We start from the raw sequence: 12,630 nt of genomic DNA, 5'->3' as shown, positions 1-12,630 counted from the left end.
ATGCTTGTGGAGTTTTTAGTTCTTTGCTTAGCTTGAGATGGGGAATACATAACATGTATAATTTTAGCATTGAGAATTTATGGTTTTGCTTATATATAATATTATCATTATTAGAGATCTGTTTTTGTGTCAATCTGATTTCTAGCAATTGTGAAGCCATATAGCACATAAAGAGCAGAATTCAATTGTATCACTATCAACAGAACACTATTATTTCGTTGTTTTCAGAAAAGAGAATACGACAGTACAAATATAAGCCCATACATATTTCTGTGTAGCTTCTCTCTCTCTATATATGTATATATGCACATTTACATGTATTAAGGTGTATTTATAAACTGGGTAGAGTCCAAGTTGGATCTTCTCAGTGCTTCTTTGCTTCTCTTTCAGCCTGCAATAAAATCAATTGGATGAGAAATGATATATGTGCATCTCTGTGTGTGTCTCTATGTATATGTATATATAGAGAGTGTTGTTTTCGTTAGAAGATTTAAATATTAAAGTTACACGTTCTCTAACAGTTTTAGCTTTGAGAGTACATGATGGTTAACATAGTATTAAATCCTGAGTTGAAACCTCACCGTACACGCGTTGGACCAAAAGAATGCCACATTAATTAGAAGATTTAAATATTAAAGTTTTACACATTCTTTAATAGCTTAAACTGTCCAAGTAGATGGTTGATTAGAGCATATGATGGTTAACATGGTATAAAGGTCTTGAGTTAAAACCTTGCCGTACACGTGTTGGGCCAAAAAAGGCTAGAAGTGAGGGGTGTGTTAATGTAAAATATCTTCCTCGAAAATATTTTCTATACAGAACTTGTTTAGGTAAAATAAATTTTTTTATTTTTATTTTATGGTGTATGGCAAAGGTTGTGAAAAAAAAAAATAATAATAAAAAAAAAAAATTAAAAAATTCTAGAACAAAAGCACAAGTTATTTTGTTAGGTTTTGGTAAAATATTTTAAATTTTGGACAATAGAACCCCAAAATATAAAAAAATAATTTCTAAAAAATATTTTACATCTAAACAAACAAGGCCTTAAAGTTACACATTTTCTAACAGCTTAAATTTTGAGAGTATATGGTTTGACTTACCGCTTTGATCACTCGTTCAAAGGCATCTGGTCCGTATTTCTCGATGTAACGCTCCACGGACTTTCTAGTATCAAGGTTCATCATCTGAAGAACCTTCCTCTGGCCTTCAGGATAGTTTGAGCTCACATATCTGCCCAGTTTCACATACTTCCTCACGAAATTCATGTATATATAAGCTGCTCCATTGAAAATAGGTAACACCAACCACATACAGAACAACAGCTTCATGTATGGCCAGAATGGAAGCCTGTCATGAAACACATTTTAATCAGAGGAGGAAAATGAAAACACAGTAAATTTCTCAATCTCTATGATCTGCATATATACATTATTCACTCACTACATTACCATTGAAGGACTCTCCAACACGAGAGCTCGAAGAGTGTTATAAACGAATACAAAACCCAATATGTTAGCCATTGTTGATCGTCTAGTGTTGAAGGACTCTCTATTGCTAGAATTGATGCATACCTGTCATTCATACCAACCTCATATTAGTCATGTTAGTTATATATATTGCTCTCTCTATATGTGTTTATATATATATATATATATATGGGTAAATTTCATTTACCTTTCTTGAGATTTGTCAGGATCCCACATAGACCCTTTACGTTTCATAATTCCACTTACTTCCCCTGTCAGTGACTTTTTTACCATTTAATGTTTGACGTCATTTCAGTCACTAGAAGGGCAAAATGGGAAGGCAGGGGGAATCTTTTACATAAATCAGAACCCTCGGGGAGATAAATGGAATTATGAAAAGTAAATAGGATCTATGTAGGATATTGACGAACTTCAAGAGAGAGGTAAATTTACCCTATATATATATTTGATAATTTCTTGCTCTACTCAATGGAAGATTCCCTACTTACAATGGATATAGAAGCATCACTCCTGGCCTGGTTTGCAACCAAAAATAAAAATAAAAATTAGACAATTTGTTTTTCAATTTTAAGTGTTTGACATGAAATCATTGGCATTTGATGCATCATAATATTAATATATAATTTGTTTGTGCATGTATATACATTTTTTTTTTCCCAACTGATTTATGCATAAATTTCATGAACATATATGAAATGGGAAGTGAATTATCTGGAGAATACTTGCTATGGCAATCATGAAAAAGAGAAGAGAGGAAATTATTTTCATTTAGGAAAATAAAAGTACCCGAGTAGTGTATCCAAATGTCTTGCGATGGCTCCGAGAAAACCCATTTGATAATGCTTGTTTTAATGTCTGGTAGACGAATGAAATGAAATTTTTTTTTTCCTGGGTGATGATGAATGTTAGGAGTAAGCAATGGTGGGATGTTACGGAGCTTTAATAAAGATGTGTTTGGTTGATGAAATAGTGAAGCAAAGGATAACTTTTCTGAGAAACCAAAGTCTTCTTTTCCCCAACAAGAAGAAAAGAAAAGGAATAAGACCTCCTTTTTTCAGAAGTGTGTTGGACGGCCTCTGAATATACAGTACGTTACCTTTCTCTCACAATGTAGACATATTTATTATGTACACAAAACATATTTATATCAATGAATTTATTGTTCAACAACTTCATAAAAATTGATGATCTTGTCTTCATGATAGAATTCAGTTTTTGTTTATCTATTTATTTATTGCATATATGGTCTTCACTTGTTCATTTGTGTAATTTCTCTTGCACAATCATGGATTTTGTATGAGAACAAGTAATGAATAAGGTGAGAATGTGAAATCATGGATTTCAATGTCACAAGAATTTTGAATGAGAACGTGTCATGAATAAAAAATTAATAGGCATTAGTTTAAGTGGTATGATCTTTCTCCTCAAAAGGAAGGTTGAGAGTTCAAGCTTTTGTTAGGAGCAATGCAGTGGGCGTGTGTGGCTTGACGAGAAAAGCTGCATAAATAATATTTTATTGAAAATGAGTAAAACGGTTACAAATGTGCTTTTACTAAGCTTGCACCTCCATAACTGTTTGAATGAATGATCGACCTCATACATTTATTTATTTGGAGTTAGGTAAATATTTATACACGCTTAAAAAATATTCATTATAAAGTTCAAATCGTTTACCTTCCCTTTGAGGGGAGGAGAAGTGATAACCCATCCCCTGTGATAGGATGACTATAAAAAATACATTTAAAAATATTCATCATGGAGTGGCTTGACAAGAAGAGCTGCATAAACACACTTAATTAAATAGTATGATCCTTTTTGTCAAGCTTGTGTGACTTGACTAGAAAAGCTGCATACATAAAATTTTATAGAAAATGAGTAAAACTGTTACAAAGGTGCTTTTACTAAGCTCCCACCTTTATATCTGTTTGAATGAATGGCTGAACTCGTACATTTATTTATTTGGAGTTAGGTAAATACTTGTACACACTTAAAAATATTCACTCTAAAGCTCGAATCGTTCACCTTCCTTTGAGGGAAGGATAAGTTATAATCCATCCCTTATGATAGGATGACGGTAAAAAACAGACTAAAAAATATTCACTATGGAGCTCGATCCGTTCACCTGAGGAGAAGTTATAACCTCCCCTTTTGATGCAATGACTACAAGAATTGCAAGTTCTTTTTATACTTCTTTTCCCCTAGTATTTAATATGGACGTATGCACGCTTGGACACATATATACATTGATGGAAAATTTTTACAGAGTCCTCCTTGGTGGTTTGTCATTATTACATGAATCTCTTTTATGATTTTAAATATTTTTTCAAACTTTAAATACGAGACTTTTATACATAAGATTCAACTGCACAAAAAGATTAATAATATATTAATATTAAATAATATTTATTAAAAAAAAATCAACCATCTTACTTCGTGAAATGCAAAATTATTAATTAGATTCTTGTATTTAAGTTTAGTTAAAATATACAAATATATGAAATATATATATGTACACAAATTTATTATAATAAAAGTTAATAAAACTAAAAAATAATTAAAGAAAAACAACAATAAAAACTGATTTAAAAAACCCCAATCCAATGCTTCTACAAATTTTTCAATAAAAAAAAAAAAAAGGAGGGCTCAAATTGAGAGTAATGAGTATTGAGTGGAGAAGAAAGAGAACTATAAATTTATAATGAAAGAGGAGGGAGACTACTTGTATGTGCTGAATAAAAAATAAAATAAAAAATGGAAAGTTTCACCACTCTTTCAAGTAAACTAAAAAAAAAGTTATTTAAGTATATATATCTTTTGGACCAAATATTAAGATTCTGTGCGAAAAAAAAAAAAAAGGTGGTCATTTAAGGATATAAATTTTTGGGGCCCAATATTTCTGGTAAGAAAAACATGAATGAGAGAAAAGAGAAAAGAGAAAAAATAAAAAGTTATTTTAAGATATAAAGTTTTGAGTAGTTTTGAATAATATTAGGAAATAATTATAATATAACTTATATAAAGAAATTTTACCGCCTAACGTACCCGTAATTATTTTACTTAAATACCCAAGTAAATAATCAAAATGACTTTTATGCCCATCTCAGGTTTCATTCGTCAGGGTTCTACAAGCTTTCCCCTCTCCATATGCCCATCTCTATGTCAAGACATGACTTCACATCATTCTGATTTAAGACAATTTTACAACTAGGTTTTCGAAACCGTTTCAACTCCTGATTATTGCATCAATCATCATTCATCCCAATCAATTAAACCCCTCCATGACTGCCACAAGATCGAATCAATCACACCACATTACATGATCAGTTTCAGTTATGTGAGCAGCACTAAAAGCAATTAAAATAAAAATAAAGATTTGTTATGTGGAAAAACTAAAGGGGAAAATCATATATATGTTTTAATGTATTGAGTTTTAGTGTTTTAATGTATTGAGTTTTAGCGTGAAACACGCATAAAGCTCTCCATATATGCTCTCGACATGTATAAGCAACGTGTCCTTCTTAATGCATGAATGAAAGACATTGAAAATTAAAATTACTGTCTGTCCACAAATATGGCCAGTGTCCTAGCGGTACCACACTTCTATTTCTCAAAGGAAGGTTAAGAGTTCGATCCTCGTGTGTGTGAATACCAATTAAGAAAAAGAAAAAAAAAAAAAAAAGTTACTGTCTGTCCACAAATATGACCGGAGGAAAGTAATGTATGCATGAATGCAATTCAAAAGCAAAACTACATGCAAATAAGACCATATAGAAGGACAATCAGAAATGCATTCAATACACACATCCACTTTTGCCTCTAGTGAGAGAGACTTCAACACTAGTCCTTTTCTACTTTAGAATGTGAGAGAGACTTCAACCTAGCGCTAGGCTACAACAACCTTTGGTGAAATCCCGAAAATTAAGTACTAGATTATTTTTGCAACATATACAACAAAGAAGAAGTAAGTAAAATTTCCAGATTGTCAATTGAATTTCACAACACAATGAAAGGGAACACACAACACCATTAAAAGGTAGAAACTAACAAAACTTGAATTATTTTCATAAATTAGATCCATTGAACTTACATGACTTCAACAGGGCAGGAACCCTTATTACACAATGAATCCAATAATCAAGAATTTCTTTCCACATTCGCCAAACTATAATTAACAAAAAAATTAAATAATACATAAAAATATAGTATAAACCACTATGTGGGAACTATCCTAATAGAAATAATGAAATGAGGATGATGACATATAACAATAAAAATGGTGGCGGTGTGAATTTATTTGAACGCCTCTTTCCTTGGCATGAAGTAATGATCAAGCAATGATATTTTTCCTATTTGGCTCGAAAACGAATTTGATGAGTGATTCCTTGATAGGCAACAAGTTTGGGAACTCACTTTTCAGCTTTGATGCATTCATCTCATTGTTGCTCCGAGGGGCGACTACTGCCTTGGCTAGTTCTTCCAATGAGAAGTTAGTCCACTGGAAATTGGGGTCAATGTAGTTCTTGTACATCTCCAGAATCTCATTATGGCTTACAACACCAGGGTTTGTGAAGTTCCATATACCTCGGCAGCCCCTTTTCAGCATCTCAACCGAAATGGGTAGAAGCTCGTCTAAGACGGTCATGCTGTTTGGAATATTCACCACTTTGTCATATCTTGTAATTTTGGTGATGAAGTTGCGTGGATTGCGGAGGTCAGATGATATTGGCATTCTGATTCTCAAAGTACAAACATTGTCATATTCTTTCAGAAGGTCTTCCACCTGGAAAAATCAAGAACACAAATTTGCATTTACCAAACCAAGAAAAGGAAGTTGGATCTATGTTTTGCACTTTCAAAATGGGAAGATGGATTGAAAGGGACAGTAGAACATACCATGGCCTTGGTTCTCGAATAGAAAGAACCAGTAAAATTGGGTTTGTCTTCCTCCTTAAACCCAATGCCAGACCCCATTGGATGTTCAGCATCGAACTCAAAAATGCAACCAGTGGCATAATTCATCAAAAGGAGTCCGTGCTCTCTGCAAACATCTGCCAAGGTTAGAGTACCAGAGACATTGGTGCGGATTGTCTCTGGTTTATGAGACTCGCACCAATCAACATTAGGTCTACCAGTCACTCCAGCAGCATTGAGAACATGTGTTGGCTTAACATTTTGAATATCTGCCAAAAGTTGTGACCGTTCCTCCAGGCGCCCCCTTCCATACTCGAACGGTATCCCTTGCTTCTCACATATCTTCCCAAGAAGGCCCCCAATCCACCCAGTTCTACCATAAATCAAGAACTTCAGCGGTGGCTTTTGGGTCGAGGGATTGGCTTTTGAAACCGGAACCACCATCCCCTGACTAGTATTATGTAATACAAAAGAGGAAGCAGAAACACCAACACTGGATGCATTTCTTTCGATTTCAGGCATCATCAACATTCTTGGATGGGGGAGCAGTGCCCCTGAGACATCTCCCCACCAATTCGGATTATTAACATACCATTCCATTGTCTTTTTTAGTCCTTCTTCCCATGTTGTCCGTTCTGACCATCCCAAGTTGGTGAGCTTCTGATGATCCAAGAAGTACCTCTGGTCATTGAAAGGCCTATTCTCCACAAACTTAATAACTGCATCTGGATTCAATGAAAATAGTTTGCAGATATCATCGGCCACATCAATCACTCTCCTTTCCTTATCTGTCCCGATATTATAAACATGGCCTACTTCACCCTTGTGGAGGATGATTTCAAAAGCCTCCGCAACATCCTCACAATAAAGGTAACTCCGAACATTAGATCCATCCCCATGAATAGAAAGAAGGCCTCCTCTCATGGCTAAGAGAATGAATTTGGGAATCAACTTTTCAGGAAACTGATTTGGCCCATAAACGTTGTTTCCTCTTGTAGTAATCACAGGTAATCCATATGACCGTCCATAAGCCATAACAAGCATTTCGGCCCCAGCTTTAGTTGCAGAATATGGATTTGTTGGGAGGAGCTGAGATGCCTCGTGGTTTCCCACTATAGCATCCTCATCTGTCTCTCCATAAACCTCATCTGTGCTTACATGGATAAATCTTTTGATTTGACCAGTGACTTTGCAAGCCTCTAATAGCACATGGGTGCCATAAATATTGTTTTTCGTGAACTCGAAGCTGTTCCCAAAGGAGTTGTCCACATGGGTTTGGGCTGCAAAGTGCATAATTGTATCGATGGACTCAGTGACGAGGATGAAGTTGACAAGGTCAGCACTACCAATGTCACCCTTGATAAACTTAAAGTTGGGGGATGATCGAGAGGGATTGAGGTTATTCAGGCTTGAACAGTAATCAAGCTTGTCAAGAACAATAATTTTGTACTCGGGGTAGTTCCGGATGAGCCGGTTGGCGACATGTGATGCGATGAAGCCAGCAGCCCCAGTAATGAGGATATTCTTGGGTTTGTATGCCGCCATAATCTAAACAAAATCCAAACAGTTCAACATAGAAAAGTGCAGTAGAAACCTAAACAATTTACTATGTAAATAAGCTAAATATATCCAGAATCATTAAAGAAAAAAGTGACAGTGACTTGCTTGTAAAATCACTATTCAGACCAAAAGTATACTGGCATTTAGCAAAAAATAGTCCTTCAAAAAGATACAAATTTTCGGTGTAAAGGGTTTATATATATTGATACTAAAGAAGAGATGCGATCAAATCAAGCAATGAGTCAGCTTTTTTGAGAATCAAATAAAGCAAAGTTGAAAAAAATTATTTCTTGACTCCAGGTGTTCTTTTAATGGGTATTTTGGGATTATCATGTATCTTTAGTTAGATTCAGGAAGAGAGGTATCTTTTTGTGCCCAAATGCTACTTCTTTTAGAAGGAAATCTTTCGGACTGAAAACAAAATTTGGTCCTAAAAACTGAACTCAAGCTCTATTTAAACATTGCTATAGAATTAAATGAACTCTTAAAAATACAATTTTCCCCCAAAAAAAAAAAATTACAAAAATCAAACAAATATGGTAAAACGCTTCCAAAAAAAAAAAAAAACTTATCTATTTAATTGCAGTGTGTTAAACAGTATCATAATGACAAGATAAAACCAAGAAAATACCATGAGGGCACATTAGAAATTACTACCACAAAACACAATGCACCATCTGCAATAGATTTGAATGGTAATATATGCCAGATCTATCAAAATAACACAAGCTATAAACAATATCACACAAATAAACCATAAAACCATTAAAATAAAACCAGATCTACATACAAGTTCAGCAGACATTAACAACAGTCAATTGGCAATAGATCAAGGCACAAAATAGGGTCAATCAAAATAGTTACTATTTTCTCTATCTTCAAATTACAATGTTATTTAGAACTATAATCAAATCCAAAATTGACAAAAATAAATTTCAAGGAGAGAGATAGAGAGAGAGAGAGTCTGTATTACATACCTACAATGGGGATTTGGGTTGTCAGATCTTGAGAGAGAGAGAGAGAGGAAGAGGGTTTTATGAGAAGCGTTTTTTTGCTTTGTGATGTGAGCTGCGAAGTGAAACAGTAAAGACCCAAGAGTCAGAAGATATGCATTGAAGAGCAGGTGGTCTAAGAGTGAGCTATTTATAAGCTATGCCTTGTTGCACTCAACTCCATAACCCCTAATTAAATAATAAATATATATACCGCATCAACATTCTTTCTGTGTGTTCTTTTTATTAATTATTATATTCTTTATGGTGACACAGAAACAGAGACACACAGACTGAGAGAAACCGGATGGGCTAATAGGCATGACCCAATTCTGGTGTTCGGGTCATAATTACGCACTAATAAAACGTGGACCCGTTAATTTATTTATATCTCATTTAGACCCATTTATGTACGATAAAAATCATATATAATTTGCTTTAGGAGGATGAAAAAACTCTTTCTACACCACTAAGTCAGAAGAACTAGTAAAACCACTTGAGTGTTAGGTTTATGCTCTATTTCTTTGGAAAGAAAAACATTAGATGAACTGAAGATAAAATAAATGTATAAGATTTTTTAGGGAAGAGATTGTGTATTTTTTTTTTATTCGATCGGATAGAAGATAACAGAATAAACGCATAATTTATTATGTTTATTAAGAAAGAAGGAAAGAGAAAGTTTTAATTATTTTTACCATTATATCCCATAATATTTATAATATTGTAATTTATAGAGAATAATACTGTAATTTAAAGCTTACATAATTTATTACAGTATTTAATTTAAAACTTCTATAATAATTCACTTGTCTTCCATCATTTTTTTCGCCTATTTTTGGAAGGATGAAAATTTGTAAAGTATGAGTGATGGGTCTCATTCATATTCTCCTTTCTTTCCTTCTTTCATATTTACCGAACAAAGAAAATTCATTCATTCCAACCTATTTTCTCTCCACACATTTTCCTTTCTTTCTATCAAACAACAAAAGATATGTTTGGTTACAATATTGTACCTAGTCTTGGTCCTATTCCATGTGGGAATAGGACAACAAAATCACACTTTACTTTCTTTCTTTCTTCTTTTATTTTTTTTGGAAAAGAACAATAAGTTCAGAACATATCAATTAATAGAATGTGTTTGTGGACGTGGTTTAGCCACGTCACCAAGGGCCAAGTCAAACAGTCAACACTTTGACAAAGTCCACCTCAGCAAGGCATGTGATAGTCGATCATTGGGCCTCAATATTAGTCTATATTCGGCTGATGGGCTTTGAACCTGGATCACATCATAACCTCGATCCGAGTTATTGTCGATCGACAGGCCTTGGACCTCGATCTGACCTTCTGACAATCTGTCGGTCGATGGGCCTTGAACCTCGATCTGTTAATCACAAATCATCGATCAACGGGCCTTGAACCTTGATCCGAGTCACAAATTGACGATCGATGGACCTTGAACCTCGATCTGACCCTTGACAATCTGTCGATCGACGGGCCTTGAACCTAGATCCGACCTTCATAAACTGTCGGTCGACGGGCCTTGAACCTCGATCCGACCTTTATGATTTGTCGATCGACGGGCCTTGAACCTCGATCTGACCTGCCAATCGACGGGCCTCGAACCTCGATTCGACCTTCACAATCTGTCGATTGACGGGCCTTGAACCTCGATTCGACTCAATTTGTTGATCGATGGGCCTTGAACCTCGATCTGACACTGCCATGATTGGTGGGCGTCGAACCTCGATCCAAGCAACGAAGAGTTATGGTAGGGCTCTTCAGGTGACATTGGGATGCAGAAGGGATTTTGGAATGGAGGATGGAAAATTAGTAATGTTTTGCCCACTAAGGCAAGACCTAGTCTAAGGATAAGAGCAAAAGACAGCTGGAATAGTACAAATGCCTTTACAGCCTGTCATTTTTTGGATTATTCACCAGGAAAGGTACACTTGGCAGTGGATCCAAAAATGTAGGGATTAGGGTAACATGACCCAAAAAGGGAATGACCCGGACCCATTCCCAAGATGGAGGCCCAACAATGTACCACCTGGATGACCTAAGGCTATAAAAGAAGGTAATGACGAAAAAAGGAGGCAGGAACTGACGGCAGCTTCTTACCTACCATTGTTCTAATTCTTTGACTGGACTGATTTTCTCTCCCTTCTTCCACCTTTCTGCATTCCTCATATTGCTCAGTGATATATTCCCAGACCTCTTTTCTTTGACTATTCAACAGACGAGATCAAGTATCTACATTTGGCGACTTCACTGGGGATTATCCGGGTAAAGCGATGAATCCAGATGAGGTTTCTCCTCCGGCACAGGCAGAGGTGTCCACAGTTGGAGCCACTGGCGTCAAAGTTGTCACTACCAAATCTGCTAGCCACCGAGCCACAAACACCAAAGCTACCAGCGCCAGAGACACTAGCACTAGGGCTACTAGCACAAGGTCTCACTTCTCAAAATCCAGACACAGATCTAGCACCGATGCTGTCTTCAAGGCTCTACAGAACATGAATCACCAACTGATGACCCGAATGGAGAAATTTGAGGAAGCTCTCCGTGTTCTTGACAGGAGGGTCTCGACGACGCCGACTATAGTTTTAACGGAGCTCCCTTCAGTTACTCAGATGGTGTTCGGTACCAGTACCCCAACTGGTGTGACTTTGCCTCCATTACATGAGCAGCAACTCACAAAGTCCCCAAAAGGTCAAGATCATGGTGCAGATCTGTCACAGCCCATCCTAGAGCTTTACAACCCTATATTACAGGTAATCCCTATGGCTCCTCGAGTATTCCTGTCTCAAGGCAAAGAACCCATGTTTTGCTCCCCACCCACTTATGCCCAGGCGAACCTTAAGGCACACCGTCCTCTCCCCTCATATTCCTACTCCGCCCCAAAAGAAGTGTTCACACGTTCTGAAGTGCGCGATCTTTTCAAGAAAGGTACCCCAACTTCTCGTGCCTTAGACTTTGGCAGTGAGCCTCCTTACCCTCTTGTTATTGTACAGACTCCATATTCGTTGGGATACTTGGTCCCCAAATTCCCCCAGTTCAACGGCAAGACCGGTGATCCTAGGGAACATGTTATGCGCTTTGTTGAGGCTTTAGGTCATTTCGGTGATAATCATGTGGTTCGTCTGATCGAGCGTACCGTTGGTATTTAAACCTCGAACCAGACTCAATCAATACCTGGGAGCAACTGAAAGATCGCTTCCTCACCAAGTTTTTCCAGGCTGAAGAACGGGTCACCACCTTGTCTCTCACAAAGGAGGCTCAAGAGGACAATGAGGATATCCTCGCTTTTATCAATCGGTTCAGAGATCGTGCAGGTGAATGCTTTGAAAGTAGTAATGAAATGGACTTGGTTGATATTTGCATCCAGGGCATGCTGCAGATTTACAAGCTCCACCTTGTCAACCTAAGGATAGCTAGCTTTGGCGAGCTCAAGATTGCAACCCGGAATCTTAAGGATCTTAAACCAATTACCGCTAAGTATGAGCCTCCAATAATGATGCCTCTAAGTTTGAAGCTCCGAAGCCTTCCAATCGCAGGCCTGCACCTGCAGCGACCTTTGAGGAACGCCCCCAAAAGTGGTTTGACAAATCCCAATTCAAGCCACAAGGCGAGGAACCACCACCTTTCCCCATCCGTATTGAGGAAGTTAAGAATACACTCGC

At 36.5% G+C, this 12,630-nt stretch overlaps 2 protein-coding genes across 3 annotated transcripts; both read right to left on the bottom strand.

Moving 5' to 3' along the window:
* Nucleotides 1–161: 161 nt before the first annotated feature.
* Nucleotides 162–2,411, bottom strand: LOC132311177 (HVA22-like protein f). 2 transcript variants are annotated; one of them, XM_059808946.1, is made up of 5 exons: nucleotides 2,274–2,411; nucleotides 1,976–2,002; nucleotides 1,449–1,571; nucleotides 1,101–1,347; nucleotides 162–391 (listed from the first exon to the last, which is right to left on the bottom strand). In XM_059808946.1, exons 1-5 carry the CDS (start codon nucleotides 2,318–2,320, stop codon nucleotides 365–367), a joined length of 471 nt encoding a protein of 156 aa, XP_059664929.1. In that variant the 5' UTR covers nucleotides 2,321–2,411; the 3' UTR covers nucleotides 162–364. The 2 variants fall into 2 exon arrangements, with proteins under 2 accessions (XP_059664929.1, XP_059664928.1); XM_059808945.1 differs by lacking the exons at nucleotides 1,976–2,002; nucleotides 2,274–2,411 and adding an exon at nucleotides 1,675–1,946.
* Nucleotides 2,412–5,521: 3,110 nt separating this feature from the next.
* On the bottom strand, nucleotides 5,522–9,126 carry LOC132311176 (trifunctional UDP-glucose 4,6-dehydratase/UDP-4-keto-6-deoxy-D-glucose 3,5-epimerase/UDP-4-keto-L-rhamnose-reductase RHM1-like). Its single transcript, XM_059808944.1, has 3 exons — nucleotides 8,936–9,126; nucleotides 6,381–7,946; nucleotides 5,522–6,267 (listed from the first exon to the last, which is right to left on the bottom strand). Exons 2-3 carry the CDS (start codon nucleotides 7,941–7,943, stop codon nucleotides 5,815–5,817), a joined length of 2,016 nt encoding a protein of 671 aa, XP_059664927.1. The 5' UTR covers nucleotides 7,944–7,946; nucleotides 8,936–9,126; the 3' UTR covers nucleotides 5,522–5,814.
* Between the last annotated feature and the right edge of the window lie 3,504 nt (nucleotides 9,127–12,630).

This window comes from Cornus florida, unplaced genomic scaffold (genome assembly GCF_030987335.1).
Source record: "Cornus florida cultivar Cherokee Brave unplaced genomic scaffold, ASM3098733v1 CherokeeBrave_3.0.0_Hap2_Chr06, whole genome shotgun sequence".
Lineage (NCBI taxonomy): Eukaryota > Viridiplantae > Streptophyta > Magnoliopsida > Cornales > Cornaceae > Cornus > Cornus florida.
Note: the sequence above shows the minus strand (reverse complement) of the source record. Positions and strands in the feature narration are given on the sequence as shown.